The following is a 17,624-nucleotide window of genomic DNA, read 5'->3' as shown; positions in this document are numbered from 1 at the left end:
GCGGGACTCTTGGCAGCAGCAGGTTAGATTGACTCTGGGGAGGCGGCTGTGATTTGGTTGAGAGTTGGGGCGGAAGGTGTGGCCTTGGCGCCATCTATATATATATATATATATATATATGTGTGTGCGCGCGCGCGCACGCGAGGGGTGGGGAGGTTGAAAGGCGCTTCAGCTCCTCCTGGAGAGCTATCACAGGATTAACGTTTACACCGGGAACGGTAGCGAGCCTACGGAGTGTCTCTGGTTGTTTTGGCCAGTAATTTAACGTCTCCTGAATGCCGCGGTTAGTGAAGCGAAGTGGGCTGGCCGCTCCAGCTCTCGGTGCCTGGGCAGAGGGCGGGGATGTAATGGGCTGCAACCCTCCGGGAGAAGAGCCCATGGAAGTCGATACGCCCGGTGTTTGTGGACAGAAAGACTCCTTTAACGCTGCCGCTGCCGTGTCGAGGCAGAGCCGGGTGCTGGCACCGCCGGTCTACGGTCATTCCCGGAGTAACAAGTGGCCAGCCCGAGTCTGCTCCATGTTGTGCTGCATTGTAATGATATCGTTCATTGCCTTTCTCCTAGCGATTATGTACATAATCGTCAAAGGTACTGTTTGTTATACATTTCATTCTTTGTGGAAACTTTAAAACTTCGCTCACGTTGGACTCAAATATGCTCGACTTTTGTTTTAAAATGATCTGAATTGTGGTTGCAGATTTAAGTTGGGACAAAGAAAACAGTGAGGATGGCGTCAAGACTGGTATTTTAGGTAATATCACCTTGAACTTGACATTTTTAAATATATACTTTAACATGATGTGCGTGGTCAGTATTTACAACTGAACTTTGCTTGGTTTCAGGTTTTTGGGGCTCGTTGATTTTGGCTTTAATTGCTGGCTTGTCATGTTGCAGTTTCTCATGGACATTGACGTATTTTGATTCATTTGAACCCGGGATGTTTCCACCAACACCCCTGTCGCCTGCCCGATTTAGGTAAAATATGTTTTTTAATATTAATAAATACGAATTTATATTGGGATTATAATGGGGGGGAAACTAGCTAATTTACTGTTGCAGTTATGGTGTACACATCAGTCAGGAATAACTAGAGGCAGAGCGTGACTGAAGGCCGGAAAGACCCTGATAACATTTCCAGGTTATGAATCAGGGTCCTCCTGTGGGGAAGAGGTGAATGCATAAATATGATGTCTATGTTAACGGAATCTGATAGGTGTCTGTCTTGATCCTGAGCTGATCTTTTCATGCCTTGTGTTTCTATCAAGATTACCTGTATCCTTCTGTGCTATGGCTGTGCTCTGCCCCTGCCTTGCTCCACTTCTGCCCTACTCACCCATGACCTCACCATTTCCAGGCTGAACCCTCCACTTGCTAACCTCCCATCAGGACGATCCCATCATACTTTTGCATTCCTGTGCAAAATCAAAGTCATCTGAAGCTCAGTCAGAAACACCAACTTCACTCTGTCCTTAACTGCCTACCTGCTACCAACATTTTGAATTCAAAATCATTGTCATAGTTGGCACATCCGACTGTGGCCTTGAATCAAGAGCCTCATCCAGCTCTATGTGCCAGATTATGCCCTTCAATCTTCCAATCTGGCCTCATTGGCATCCTCCTTCCCATCACTCCACCTTCAGTGTTTGAGCTTTCAGTTGTCTTGGAGGCACCAGCTGGGACTCTCTGAATTGTTTCCCCCAATTTCTTTTAACCCCCCCCCCCCCCCTCAAAAGGATCCCCAAACCTATAACTTTGTCTGTCTTCCATCATCAGCCAAATCTGTTTTTGCTTCTGAACTATCTTGTCAAGTTTTATTACATTAATGGTGCTAAATAGGAGCAGAAAATTGCTGATTTCCTTTTTTGCTTTTGTTATAGATAGTTGAGTTGTGTAATAAACTTTTCAGCTAAATGGAATTGCATTGCATTCCTAAAATTAATGCTCGGATCATATAGAACTTTGATTCCTGGTTTATTAGGTGGATACTTTCTGTTGTTAAGCATGTTTCCATTTGTATTACAAATGACCAGCTTTTTATTTTTAAGTATCACATTCTTCTAAACTTAAATTTTGTGATATCAATGTCTGATGCTTTGAAGTGTGATATTTCACATAAGCTTTACATCAGTAGTTGCCTGCATGAGAAACCATAGCTAACCCAAGAAATTGGAGAGAGAAATATTCAATCATTTGATTTGCAGTTGCTAGCTTCTGATTGGTATCTCTTAAAAACTCAAGTGAGTGGTTGGCTTTGTGTTGGTTGGTGCTTTGTGATTGGTTGCCCTTCCTATTTATACAAATTTGAAGTCATTGCTTGAGCAGATCAGGAAGTGTGATGGAAACTTGTGTAGGAGTATATGAACTCTTAGAAAATACTTATGCTCAGTGTGCAACTTGTATAGATAAAGTTTTGCTTTTAATTAATACATTTAGAAACCAATGTGAACAGCCAATTCCCATAGTTCAGCATATCACCAACTCTATTTAGAGTAAAGAAAATAAAATGAAAAGTAGTAATTGTGATATCAATCTTTAAATTGATTTAAATTGTGGAAATATTTATGAATGAATGCATCAGAATGGTGATGTGTAGAATGTTCAATGGACTTGCAGCAATAGTTTAAATAGAGATATGGTATGTACTAATGGAGCAATGGATATTAGTTAGATTCTGTCTGGAGTGTAAGAGGCATTTAAGAGGATTTTTAAACATTTGTGATTTATGCAATATAGAAGTTTTATTTGCAATTGCTTTTGCCAGAAAGCAAAGAGAGAAATACAGAAACTAATTTATTTTGCTACAGTATGAGCATATTATTATATATGCTACATGTCAATGTATAAATAATCACAATGCATGGCAATCACCTTGTTAAAGACATTTACTAGTTAAGCAGGTGATGAGCATTGATTATCCCATCTAAATAGAATAAAAATATACAGCTGGAACACTTTGTTTGGAAGTTACTTGGAAGTCAGTAGCACTGAAGAGTTGTCTTGAAAATAAACCAGTGTGAATCAAAAGACCAGCCTGGATTAATTCTTCCGGCACAACCTCTTATTGTGAGTAACGTAGTAACAGAGGGTGAACTTTAAACTTTGCTGATTGATTGCTGTATATGAAGATTTTTGTCTCAATCCTTTGAAGGAAAATAAGTGTACTGTTGCTGACAATTTAAGCTATGGAATAGTGGAAGGATGGTGCAAAACTGCAAGCTTTGACTATCCTCCTATTTTTTTTCTGACTCTGAACCTTATCAGCAATGGAAGGCTGAAGTTGAATTGTGGACCTGGGTTACTTCCATACCCCAGAAGAAGCAAGGTGTGGCTTTGGCGTTACCATTACCAGCCAAAAGTAAGATATTTTTAGAGTGGAAAGTGGTTGATTTGGATCATGTAGTGGGATTGAACCTTCTGTTACAATGTTGGGATAAGTTTTACGAAAAGAATGAGTTATTGGAAGCATATTGAGCTTGAATGATCTTTGATAGGCTTAGGAAATCAGATCAGTCCATGGAAGAATATATCATGGATTTTGATGAATGGTACAGGAGACTACAAGAGATTTGAACCTGAAATTCCAGAATCTGTATTGGCATTTAAGTTACTGGACTGTGTTCACATTTCCCATGTTGATAGTCTTTTAATACAATGGTTTCAGTTCCAGGAGATCAAATGACTGCTGCCCTTAAAAAAAAATTTCTGGGGAAACAGTCGTTCCCTGCCACTTTCTTAGCAAATGTGAACAACTATGCTGTGAAACAAAGGATAGAGGATTCAATGGTGGCTGAATTTCGAGGTCGACTAAATATTAGGCTAAGATTCCAATACAAAGATGGGGTGAATGACGAGGTCTGAAAGTGGTTGCAACCCTAGCCAATTTGAGAGTCAGAACAAGAAGCGTGTCTGGGATAATGACCGTAGGTGTTTGAACCCAAAAAATGCACTGGGAATGGTTAATCGGTGTGATTCCCAGTATTGTTACACAATGAACTGTCCACAGTGAAGGCATCGCGTTTTTGAAGTGACCCATGAGACGGATTCATCTGAAACTGAAAATGATGATGGTGAATGCCATGATGGAGTTGTATTAATCACTGAGTTTGAACCCGGTGATGAGCATTTTGATGGTAGATTCCTTCAACTGTGCAGTTCTGAACAGTGGTTGCACTTCTATGGTGTGTGGCATGAACTGGCTTGACTGTTAGCTGGAATCTCTCGATGCGGCAGACCGGCAGGTCAAGGAGTATGAAAGCTCTACCTGCTTCAGGTTCGAAGATGACAATACATTAACATCTTCCAAACGGGTGGTCCTCCCTTGAAAAATAACAGGGATCAATCTGTTTATCAGTACTGATGTGGTTTCTAGCGAGATACAGCTATTGTTGAGTGGATTTGCGATGAAGAAGGCTTAGATGATGCTAGATATGAAAAATGATACAGCAGTTGTGTTTGGAAAAAATGTGGATCTACATTTTACTCGGTCAGGTCATTACTGCTTGTCACTAAGGAAGCCAGAGATTTCTCATAAAGTTCATGAAGTTTTGTTAACTGCTGAGAAGATGAATTTGGTGGACAAAAAGAAGATAATTTGGAAATTACATAGTTTGTACATCCAGCACCACAGAAACTGAAGACTCTACTTCAAGATGCAGGAGTGGTCGATAAAGGATATGATGACCTTATTGAACAAATTACTGCTCAGTGTGACATTTGCCTTAAATATCGCAAGATGCCACCACGTCCTATTGTGAGCTTACCACTAGCCAGGGAGTTTAATGATGCAGTGGCAATGGACTTGAAAGTTTGGTACAAGGATCGGGGTTCTGTTGAGTCATACGGACTCGAAACGTTAATTGTGTTCCTCTCCGCAGATGCTGCCAGACCTGCTGAGTTTTTCCAGGTATTTTTATTTTTGTTTAGGGGTTTTTACTACTATTCATAGATATGGAAACCAGATTTAGCCTAAAAGACAAAAGGACCATTGTCGATAAGGTTATGGAGAAATGGATAGGAACAGGATTAGGAACACCAACAAAGTTCCTCATTAATAATGGTGGGAAATTTGCCAATGAGGAATTTTGAGATGTGTGAAAATGTAAACATGGTTATGCGCACTGCAGCTGAGACCCCGTTTAGTAATGGTCATTGTGAAAGAAACCATGTGGTAATAGATGACATATTACATTAAATACTAGCTGATCAACCATTGCAAATTGCAAATGGCGCTAGCATGGGCGGTGCATGCAAAGAACTCTCTGCAAATGGTTGGGGGTGTACAGTCCCGACCGGTGGGTGTATGGAAGAAATCCGAAGTTATTTTCGGTGTTGCCAGATGCTGCCCCTGCTCTAGAAAGGACAAACATTAGCTCCACCTTTTCTGCTCATCTGAATGCTTTGTATGCTGGCAGAAAAGCTCTCATTAAAGCTGAGGTTTCAGAGAAAATTTGGCAGGCCCTTAGGTACTGCATAAGACCATCAGGAATCCAGTTTAGACAAGGAGACTTGGTATATTATAAAAGGGAAGGCCAGAAAGAGTGGAAAGGACCTGGCAAGGTGATGGGAAAGTAGTAATTGTGCAACACGGCAATCAGATTGTTAGGGTACATTCTTCTCGGTTAATTGGTACTGACTATACCTTTACAGGATGTAGAACGCAAAGACTCTCTCTCACTCTCTCACTCACACACACACACACACACACACACACACACACACACACACACACGCCCCCCACCCCCCCACATTGGCTAAATGTGCAGGATGAAGATCAGGAGACAAGATTTACAAACTGAGGTAAAGATGTGGAAACCCAGAAAGTGCAGTACAAGTTCTGACAGTGGACCAGAAAGTGCTTGTGACCTTAGAAAAAAAATCACAGACTTGCAAACAGGGTTCTGGTCGCATGGGAGAAAGATCATATAGTAGTGGTCCAGAAAGGGAGAGGAATGTGAGTGGAGGCCGTGGCTTAACAAGAACTAGAGAGCAAGCTACAAATCTCAATAGGAGCAGAAGTCCTTGTGAATGAGAGACTCTCATAGCTGCTAATAAATTGGAAAATAAGTTGATAAAGGAAGCCAAACAGAAAAAGTTAGAAAGTTGGAAGGAATTTAGGGTATATTCTGAAATAGCTGACAAAGGACTGCCAGCTTTATCTCTCAGATGGATCTGTACAGAAAAGGTACTGCCAGACAGCACATATAAGGCCAAAGCAAGATTAGTAGCCGAGGCTTTGAAGAGAGACTAGAAGATCAGGATGTCAGACTGGACTCATCTACTGCAGGGAAAGTGAGTTTGAAGATTTTTTTTATAGCTATTTTGGCATCCTGTTCCTGGGAGTGCAAATCGATTGATATAAAGGCTGTATTTTTACAGGGGGAGAAGTTTCAAAGAGAAATTTTTTTGAAACCGCCCAAAGAAGCTGGGGATGTAGAATGAAAGCCATGGAAATTGAATTAGTGTCTTTATGGATTGAATGATATGTCAAGAGTTTGGTATTTTTCCATGAGGTCTGCCCTGTTGAAAACAGGTCGCATTCAGTTAAAGGCAGACCCCACAATGTTCTACTGGTACCATTCAGAGAAACTAGCTGGAATCTTCATAATGTATGTTGATGATTTCCTGTGGAATTTGAACAATGGGTAATTGAGAAGATAAAGAAGGAATTCAAGGGCGGAAGTCAGGCTTCAGGGGTCTTTAAATACATAGGTTTAGTCATTAAGCAGCGCAAGTTAAGAGTGACATTGAATCAATAATCTTATCTCAAAAATGTTAACCATATCCCAATAACTCAGGTTAGATCCTCACAAAGAGTGGTTCCTGCTACCAAGGAAGAAACAGAATAGTTGAGAAGTTTGATTGGGCAGTTGAACTGGTTGTGCACTCAGACTAGGCCTGACGCTAGTTATGATGTGTTGGAGCTGAGTACCATGATGAAACATGCTACAGTTGAGCAAGTTCTGAGAGCATATAAAACACTTGGAAAATTTATTTCTGAGAGAACTGTACTCAAGTTTCCAGCCTTGGGTGATCCAGAAGATATGTGGTTGGTAATTTTTAGCCATGCTTCACGTGCCAGTCTTCCAGACGGGTACTCTAGCACAGCAAGGGTTTATCATATTCTTGGTGGCAAAGAATGATAAATGTTGTCCACTGGCTTGGGAGGGCAATAAAATAAAAAGGGTAGTGAAAAACACTTTAACTACTGAAATGCTGGCCTTGGTAGAAGCATTCGATATGGGGGTTTACTTATTTAATATTTCTGTCAGTATATTGGATAAGGGGCAATGTGAGAAAAGTTTGCCCATAGAATGTTATGTTGATAACTGGTCTCTTAGGGACAACACTCATTCCATGAAAAGTGTCACTGAAAGAAGGCTAAGAATAGACCTAGCCAACATAAAAGAAATGCTAGAGAGGAGATCTCTTAAGGTACCATGGATTGACACAAGTCAGCAACTATCAGACTATTATACAGAAAGAAGTGCCTCCTCTAAGAAATTATTAAATGTATTGGAAGAGGAGTGTCTTATGTTATAATGATGCAAAGGAAAAAAAAACTCTATATGAAATACATGACATTATCTCCTTTTTGTTTAAAATTAATGTTCTTGAAGTTTTTTTCAAAGTTTTTTTTTAAAAAAAGAGGGGAATTTGTCAATGCATAAATAGTCACACCGCATGGCAATCACCTCGTTAAAAACAATTCCTAGTTAAACAGGTGATGGGCGTTGATTACCCCATCTAAATAGAATAAAAAAATTATTTTGAAAATAAACCAGCTTGAACCAAAAGACCAGCCTGGATTAATTCTTCCACCACCACCTCTTATTGTGAGTAACACTACACGTATTACATATACGTGCAGCTTTAACATTAAAACTGTAGAATAACAAGTGAATGTACCCTGTTGTGCCTCAGGCACATTCAGTTCTTTTCCTCATGTTCACTACAAAGCTGCACTTCCACAGACGAGACTATTCTCATTTTCATTTGAAATGTGATCTTGAAAACAATTACAGGTTCTGCATCCAGCATTGTTTGTGGAAGGGCAGTCTATAGCCAAGCATCCCTCTTCTGTATTTGTGTGTGCTTTTTTGAAGTAAAGCTCTTGACTCGCCCTGTTGGTTATTTTGGTGGTGTTAAGTTTATTAAATACCACATCTTAACCAGTGAAAATACTTTTGCCTGATTTTAAAATCTCTCAATTTTGACTCCTATCAGATCTCCTCTTAAACTTCTATTTTCCAATGAAAAGCTTCATTGGTTTGCAATGCCTCTTAAAGTGAAATGTCAGCATTGGTTAGGCCAATTAGAATAGTGTTTCCAATGATTTGCAATGGTTCGCATTTACTTCTTTGCTTTAGTACCTTATCAGTCCACATTTTGTCAACATTTATGTCAACTTTTGTCCCCGTTTAAGATTTATGCATCTACACCATTGAGTATTTCTTTAAAATGTAATCATTTAGTGTTTATGCCCTTTCTTTATTCTTTCCCTTAAATTGTTCATCCCTTTTATCCTATCTGCCAAGCATTGTTTCAAATCAATGAATTTTGCTTACTACAAATATTAGCTATAATTGAAACAATGATGCCACCCCCTCCCCAGGCCTTCCCCAGATCCAAACTGTTCATATATTCTGGGTATCATGTTGTGTAATTATAGCCTATTAATTGGAAATTAGAAGAGCAGGCTACAGGATAATAAAGTGCAAAGTCATCTGATCATTGGGACATACCCAGGCTGACAAAAGTATAAGTATCACCCTGCTTTTAAAGGGACCTTGTACTTGTTTGCTACCCTCTATTGTTAATTATCTGATAAAGAGCTGCCATGGTCAGTGGTAGCAATTTTGAATATGCTTATAGTCATGTTCATGAACTAGTCTTTAAAATGTAATAAAAAATTCTTTTATACTCGGTGAAATAGTAATTAGGGCTATTTACAGATTTCAGAATGATAGGTCAAACTTTACCAATGTTGCAGAATTTGTTAAAGAAACAACAGCGGATAGATATAGGCAATGCAACTGATATGGTGTATATGGATTTTCAAAAATCAATTAAGTGATGGTGCAGTAAATGACGTGGAATCGAGGGGAATGTGGTTACATGGCTAGTGACAGAGGAAGAAAGAACAGTTAGCAGTAAACAAATATTTCTTGGAGTGGAATGATGAGGTAAGTGATCTTCAGAGGATGATGTATTGGAGCTGCTCATGTTACTTACATCTGAATTACCACACATCTGGATGAAATGATAATAAATAGAAGTAGCCAGCATGGATTTCAAAAGGGACTTTCGAGCTTGTCATATTTTTGAGTAGTTAACTAATGAGGCAGATGGAGAAGTGCAGTAAATGCGGTCTACATGGATGTTAAGAAAGCCTTCAACAAGATACCACATTGGAGATCAATAGAGAATAATGTGTGAAATTGTAGGAGGACAATTAACTAGATTCAAAATTGTTAGAAAACAGGATAGACATTAAAGGCAGCTTTTCCCAAGTAGTTAGAAATGGTGTTCCATAGAGTTAAGTTCTTCGGCCACTTCCATTCACTGTGTATATCATCAATAAAGATATAGGCATAAGGGGGTGATATTGAAATTTGCAGATGGTACCAAAATCTTCAGTTAATTCCTTAGAATACCAAAAGAAGCTGCAAAGGGATATTATTTAAGATGGGGAATGGGCTCACAAAGTAAAGTGGTAGATCTCAGTTAATGTGAGGTGATGGATTTGGTTAAAAAAAAACAGCATAAATTATGGAAGCAGACTTAGGACTGCAAAGGAGCAGAAAGATTTAGAGTACATGTTCACATGACATTTAAAGAAAGTACCTTGGGCTGAAAGGTTTTTAAAAAGCTAATGGCGTAGTATCTATAGGCCAAATAGTATATTATCTATAGGCCAAATAGTAATTGGACTATGTAAAATTTTAAAATCTGTGTAGAATGCCATGAACAATGTTAAAAGTTGAGAAGGATAGATAGAACCTGACTCTTTCCAAGAAAGAGGGATCATAGATACAAAATTTTATTAAATGATTTAGAACAAAGCAGAAGAGTAACTTCTGCACACGTACATTTGTTGAAGTGGAAATGATCAACATTAAAAATTAGATGGGATAGGCAGATTGAAGAAATGGGGTTAAAGGGACCTGTGAAGAGGTCAGGTAAATGTTATTAGAACAATTTGTTCACGTAGAGGTTAACCACTGTCATGAACTGGTTGGACTGAATGACCAAAGTTTTATGTTTTTATATAACGATAGAATTTGTTGCTGGTACAGCCCCCATGACTTGCACCTTCCCATATATCCCTGACAGCTGCTTATATTTGGCAAATGGCGCTAAGCGTTTGCCATTGGCATAGGTCAATTACAAAGCCACCATTTAAAGTATGTTCATGCAGATTAGTTTGTGTAGTTCAGCAGCTGTTCAGATCTCAAGAGTCATAAGTCCTTATCCCCAGCTCCTCAAAGTAGTCTCTAGTACTCCTGCCACTGCTGTGAACCCACCTATTTCAAATGATAGCCATAATCTGTTTTAAAATTAACTTGACAAGCAAGATGACAACCCACTTGGCCATTTAACTTATTTGCCGAAGGACACCTTCTATCTGCCCTTTTCACACTCTGACCTTCTCTGATTCCAGGAGTTTAAGTTGCTGAGGAAGACTTGATGTAAAAAGACCAGGGTCCTGCTGAGGGAAGAAAGCTCTTCCTCTCGCTGCTTTTTATTTAAACCATGCAAAATTGACATTATTCAATTCCTCCAGCAATGATAACCTTTTCTGAAAGTTATCACTCTGTGGCACACACTGAACCTGGCATCTGGTCACTGTCCGAATTTCAGATCCTTTCCCTGGTTGAAGAGAAGCTCTTTCCAAGGGCAGGTTCACAATCTGCCCTCTGGATCCTCCTTAAACCAGTTCCAAAGTGCATCCTCCAGGGTCTGAACTTGAACAAGAATTTGTGGTGAAACTCCAGGCCTTGGTGAATCCACCTCTGGAAATTTGTTGCATGGTGGATTGATACTTCTGATACAAACATTCAGGTTCCCTTCAATGATTTTAAAAACTAAATTCAAAAAATTGGTTACACTGGCTAGCGCCTACAGTTGGCAAATTACATTGACCCTCATGCCTGGTGATAGGGGTAGGACTGTACCTGCATCTTGAGGACATTGACTCATAGGGCAGAATTTAATAAGAAGTGTGGCTCCCAATGGCAGGACAGGACATAGGGGCCACTTCCATTTACACGTCGGAAGCCACAACGCACACAATCACAATGAAGAGTTTTAAGCTTGTGCAGCGGGCACGTGTCCTACTTGCAATCACGCCATGGGGTATCACTCTCAGCAGCCTGGTTCCTCATCAGCTGCTGATGTCGCAAAAAGCATAGTGGTTATAAATGTAAAATTAAGTATTGAGGGCATAATGGTGGCGCAGGTGCCGAAATGCTGTTGTGATATGCACATGTGTACAGATATCTCAGTATATTTTGTTTACTTGACAACTGTGCACTATGTGCATTTTTTTTGGGATGTCCTTCAGAGGGAATATTGCACTATCATGCTTACAGCAATTGCTGAATGAGGGGGACTGACTGACATCTTACTCGTGTAGGCAACAATGTGGTGGTGTGCTAGAAGCCCGTCTTTATTGGGTGGTAATGTGTGTAATGCGAATTGTATTCTCAAGGCAATGTGACATGGTTACACATGCAGTATCTAATGGCCTTCCCCTAAATGACCTGCTAAGCAGATTGGCTGAGGTCACTGAGCACAAGAAGTGATGTGCTGCTCGTGCAATCATGGCCTTGACAATATAGTCAAGGAGCAGAGAGATTGCTCATGATAGCTTCATTGATGAGCGTCAGTGCAAAGCTGGTATGCTAAGTGTGGAGTCATCTCTTTTCATCCAGTGGGACAATGGACCACTTCCCTTGGTCTTCCAGGGGTTAGAAGACATGAATAGTGAGGTAACTTCAGATGGAGGCTGGGAGAGGTGGGTGCCCTATCTGAGCAGCAGAAGGTTTGTAGCTGAGGAAATGATGGTCAGGTAGGAGCATCACTTATGGTCAAAACTATTGAAGATGATGTTGTCCCTGACATCCCTGTCATGCCTGTGCGTGGCCCTGGCATCTGGGATAGCTGCTGCAAGATCTCTGTCGTCCTCATAATTCTCCCTGTCATCCTTGTGTGAGGTTAACAGTTCCTCTCTCCTCGATAGGCAATTTTTCTCCCTTTGCAATGGCGCATTGTGCAAGGCACAGCAGATGGCCAATATCCTGGCCACCCTCCATGAAACATATTGTAAAGCTCTGCTAGACCGGTCAAGACATGGGAAGTGTACTTTGAGTAATCCTTTGGGGTGCTCTGTGATAGTCCTCATTGAGCAATGTGCGTATTGTAACACTCCTTTGCATGGCTTTTAGCATGACGTACTGGTGTCTTGAGGCACATGCTGAGGGAGTAACCCTTGTCACCGAGGATGCAATCTTGCACTTGGGGCCTGGAATAGCTCTGGCAGCTAGGAATTTCAAGATGTATGTGTCATAGAAGCTCCCTTGGAAACAAGCACGCACCTGCATATAGTTATTTTCTGGTGGTCACAGACAACATGAATGTTAAGGGAGTGAAGCCCCTTCTGATTTTCAGATGCAGCTAGATGTTCCTAGGGAGCCCAAATGGCCCCGTGTGTTCAGTCCCTGTACCTGTGGAAACTGTGCAATGATCTCGAAATCAACTGCTCTAGCAGTTTGGCTATCGGCATCTGTTGAGAATCTGACTAATTTATTAGTCCTTCTGAACAGGGCATTTGTCCCCTCCATATGCACCTATGTGTTGCAGCCTGTGAATTGCCACACATGTCCCTCATGGAGCCCTGAAATGAGTGCTGGAGTAGAAGGAAAGGGCCACAGTTGCCTTGAGGGCAACTGGCGTGGGGATCCCTCCCCAAAGACACAGGATGCAGGTCTTATTGTAGGAGTACACACCGGTCAATGACCTCCTCCTGAAAAAGCCTTAGCCATCTCCGACATTGCCTTCAGACAGCTTGAGATGATAGGTGCACATTCTGTACATGCACTGACGTGCCACTGCTCTTCGGTAATGAAGATGGCCCTTGTTGGGTTCCTGCTGACCGAGCTCCCCCCTCAGCTGGTGCTGGCTGATGGCTTTGTGGCCTATGTTATTGTGCGACCAAATTCCTCCTCTGGCAAATCCTCTCTTCCACCACCCGAGGTTGCAAGTGAATTATGTGAAGAAGACAGGCAATGATCTGAGCACCTCTGACATGGTTTTCATTGCTGGAGCAGCTGCAGCTGACCAATGGGAATGCATGACCCTCCCATAGGCTACACCCAGAGCTTTTCCCATCCCACTGCAAGCTGATCTCCTGCAAGGTAAAAATTTCCTTGCGACACCTGATCTCCAGCAAGGCAGGAGCATCCATGTCGATGGACACTGACAGTGTGACCTGGCAACTGGACCCGCCTTGCTACAAACTCAAGGTCCCTTACCTGACTGACCTGCCATGTGTGGGGCAGCTGCCTCCCTTGGGACACACAGGATGAGACCACAACAATATTGGACCCAACCCTCAAGGCCAGAGCCTGGTTTTCTTCAGATACCACCCCGGCCCCCTTACAAATGTGCCAGTGCCTTGTGTTTTCGCTGCAGGACCCAAGCACAAGCTCCACCCTCTTGCCAGCCTTGCCACTGTGCTGTTTGAGGACCTGAGCACCACACTCTTACCCCTGCTGCATCCTTTCTGCTATCTTCCTCTGCTAACGAGCTGCTGAATTAGACAAAGACAAAACCTCATCTCAGATCCAAAGATTGAACAACCTCATCTGATGTACGTCATCTTTTATCTATCAGGAAACTGGAGGCACGAGTTTCCCGTGCACCACTGACTTTATCTTGAAGGTAGGACTGAATTTGTTGTGCTTCCCAATCAATGGGTATTCATGGTATGTAAATGAATGGGAAATAGGTTTCAGCCATCTGGAAGTGTGTTGGTTGCTCCGCCACTGACACGCCACCTATTTTATCTTCAAACTCAACCCGATGTCAGAAAACAAGATTTCCGCTCCTGCCTAATTAAATGCCCCCACCTGGCATGTTTCCCCCCCTTAAAGGTCCCATTAAATACCACCCATAGGTTCTCATTTGATGTGTAGCTCTGCTGGTATGTTGTAAGGTGATCCTTACATGGCATCAAACAAAAACTGCAAACATTATAAACTAAAATAAAAACAAAATCCCTGAAATAAAAGCATAAATATTTGTCAAAATAAATTATGGATTAAAAAGTAGGTGCACACCCATTATCAAAGCTGAGATTAATGAGGGATTTGCGTGTAAAAGGTGAATCCATAATTTTCTTCACAGGATCCTGAATGGCTTCTTGTACAACTTGCAGATTCTCTTATTGAATTGCTTTGCTTGCTAGAAATACTCTATTAAATAACTTCTAAATTTCAAACTTTAATGCCAATTATTGCAGTTATTACAAATCTTTATCTGCTAATTTGAACCCTTTGACATACATGTCTAAGTAGTTTACAGTTTTAACTTTTCAGAAAAATATTACAATGAACAATTGCTTTGTTGCTCGATAGACTTGTCCAATTCTATTTTCTAATAAACTTTGAAAGTTCTGTTTGCTTTATTGGTTTTGACATAAGTGGAATTTGAAGATTCAAAGCTACATTGCTTCAGTCACTGTTTTAGAATCCAAGTTCATTGCAATAATTTGAAATTAGCATCGATGAAATAATCTTAGTTTGATTTTATGATGATTTACAAATATGCATTTAAATTAAATCTTCAATTGCAAAATTAAGTATCCGTCTCATTTTTTCAATAAACTGGGATATTGGAAACTTAACCTTGTTATATGAATGCTAACTGAGCTTTTTATAATTGAATGCACATGACATCCGAGTGCATTTTGAAAATCTATATTTCACTCTTGCCATTGGCGAGCTCATCAGAGTACATAATATGTACTGACAGCATGGATGCTGTGAAGGCATCGTTAGGCAATCTACTGGTAATTTTAAAATGTGGACTGAGATTTCACTTTTTTTTAACTTCTCCATTTGAGGTTTTATTAAGTTGCCTGAATCAATATCCTATGTCAGGGCACCTCTTTAGGAATCAAATCTTTACAGGTCAAATGCTATTGGCATAATTGACCCAAATTTTCTGGATCAGACTTGTGCAGAATTTATACCAGTTTCAGCCCAATCTGGACAATTGAAAATTGTGGGTAAATTTTCTGTAGAGCTCATTTACATATATCAGAATATAAAATGCGTGCAAATGTAACACCACTAGTAGGGGGAACAGTGGAAGGGCGGCTCTCTCTTGCCAAGATATCTCACTATCAGAGTCTCAGCATTATTATGCTGTATAGAGATATGTTCATTAGGAAGGCAATTCCAGCTGCTTAGTGTTTCTGAATGCATTTTGTGGTTGGTGACAGAGATTGGAAATTTTCAAAAATTCAAGAAAGATAATTGCCAATAAATTCCCGCAGTTTCAGTTACACCACTGTTAGCTGATTTTTGGTCTGTGCCACACCTAAATTTTTGCGAATAGTCCTGCTCTTGCATTGAGATAATCCAAGAAGTTCCGAGTCAATGCTTTGTAAGTACGAGTGTGTATAAATAGTATTTTAAAAATATTTCTAGTAAACTTTATCCAAATAACGAGTGTAAAAATATTCATAGCCTACTTTTCCAGGTAGGTGGACAGTTGGTATTATTGGGGAATGGGGGTATATGATTTATGTTAGATAAATCCTGGGATGTCATGGCACTGGGAAGGGATCATGGATACTGGCAAAAAGCAGTGAGTTTCTTGAGAGCTATGAGTATGAATGAAAGGGGAGTTTTTCATGTTGGGGACTGAGATTTGGGGCCTGTGATAAGTGTTCATAGTGTGGCAGTCATAGTTTGCAGTTTGCGGCAGTCTGCCTGGGAGTGTGTTTATTAGGATCTGTAGTGTGTGTTCTGGGATTGAGCCTTACAGGTGGCGTTTGGGAACTACGAGGGGCCGAGAGCATTGGATGAGCATGTGGAGTGTGAGTAGCTGGCTTGGTGTTTGGAATAACTGAGATGGGATTACAATGATAGAGTAGAAATTGGGCAAATGAGATAATCCCCATCACTCCCACCCCACCCAATGGCAGACCCAATGAAATAGTTGGGTTCTGGGGTAGTGGCAGCCCTGGGATCAATGAGAAGCTTAGGAGAGTCCTGGGGGGTTTTGAGGAATGAGCAGGGTGTCAGAAGGTTTGACAAAAGGGATCTTAAAAGTTGTTTAGTATTGGGTGGCTTGAGATGCGTCAGTGTTGTCATTGCCAAGGACAGGAAGTATGGGAACGGGCTAAGTGGGATACGGCACAGCTTTTGGGGTACGTCTGGTGTCGCCTCTTCTCCCCAGTTGCATCCTTCAAATCATCTCGCTCCTTTTACCGCCAAAATCCAGGATTTCCAGAATGTCATTGGTAATCCACCAACTCAGCCATTTTGAAGTGTAAAATTCACAATTACATTAATTTCTGTATTTTAAAGTCACCGAAAGAGAAGGACTGATTATCTAATAAGAGTGCCGGCACCGTGTCCAAAATACGCCACCATTGGGACCGAGACTGTGCCGGATTTTCTTGGATTTTTTTTTTACTGACAAAATCCGACCTCATTTCCCCGTGGAGTTTTACACATTCAATCCGATGGATTCGGACTTTGTCCGGGCGGTTGCCCGAAATCAGGCCGCGTTGCTTCCGGCACCGTTTGACTCCCCTGGATCTCCGCTACGCCCAGTGGTTGCACGGAGCAGGGAACAGGTCGGTTGTGGAATGGCGGAATTATAAACTCCGTTTCCGGGTTTTTCCGCTCTCTCTTGGCTGGACCCGGGGGGCACGGATACGGCTCCTTGCAGCTTGTACATTGCTGTTAACCGCAATCTGATCGGATCTTCAGCCCCGGGGTTCCCGCTTGTTCAGGGTCAGTGCAGCAATATCGTGTGCGGACAGGGTCTGCCCTTTCCCAGGAGCCGTCTCCCGGCGTGAAACAGATGCGGTAATACCAGAGAAAAGGGTGTCCGACCACAGGCGGCACCTGTTATCGCTTCAAGCGACATCATACCAGAACATCACTTGCGGAGAAAAGCCCTCATTTCCATATTCAAACTTCCAGCTTTCGGACGATTCTGGTTTTCGGACGGCTGCATTTTGGACATCGTCCCCGCATTATGCAATTCCTAATAGTCTGGAAATTGGGAGAGATAATAAGGCAGCTATTGGAGGGCGGGTGGGGGAAGGATTAGCCCGTAGAAAGGCTTGATGGCAACAGCATCCTAAAAGTGCCCAAGGCAAACTGTTGGAGCAGCAGAGGAAATGTGGAGGAGTTTCATTCATATTCAGGGAGGGAAGCAATTTAACCTACACTCCAGGCAGTGGTCCTAAAGGCCCTAAAGAAAAAGGAGATGGTGGATCCTGTCGGATGGTTCCCTGAGCAGATTGTCAAAGTCATTTGGCAGAATACCTCATTGCCAGAACTTTCCAACAAGCACCAAGATGTAGCTTGGTAGGTGGTGAG

At 41.5% G+C, this 17,624-nt stretch overlaps 1 protein-coding gene across 4 annotated transcripts in view; it reads left to right on the top strand.

Annotated features, from left to right (window-relative positions):
* The first annotated feature begins 77 nt into the window (after positions 1–77).
* Positions 78–17,624, top strand: part of arl6ip6 (ADP-ribosylation factor-like 6 interacting protein 6) — a 49,808-nt gene continuing 32,261 nt past the window's right edge. The window contains exons 1-4 of one of the 4 annotated variants that reach the window (XM_041201748.1): positions 79–588; positions 698–751; positions 843–975; positions 13,894–13,941. In XM_041201748.1, coding sequence (XP_041057682.1) covers positions 276–588; positions 698–751; positions 843–975; positions 13,894–13,939 — 546 coding nt within the window. In that variant the 5' untranslated portion in view covers positions 79–275 and the 3' untranslated portion in view covers positions 13,940–13,941. Of the gene's footprint in view, positions 589–697; positions 752–842; positions 976–3,661; positions 3,818–13,893; positions 13,942–17,624 lie in introns of those variants that run through there. The other 3 variants (XM_041201749.1, XM_041201747.1, XM_041201746.1) reach the window with 3 other exon arrangements.

Source organism: Carcharodon carcharias, chromosome 12 (genome assembly GCF_017639515.1).
Source record: "Carcharodon carcharias isolate sCarCar2 chromosome 12, sCarCar2.pri, whole genome shotgun sequence".
NCBI lineage: Eukaryota > Metazoa > Chordata > Chondrichthyes > Lamniformes > Lamnidae > Carcharodon > Carcharodon carcharias.
This window is presented reverse-complemented; position numbering and strand designations above follow the sequence as displayed.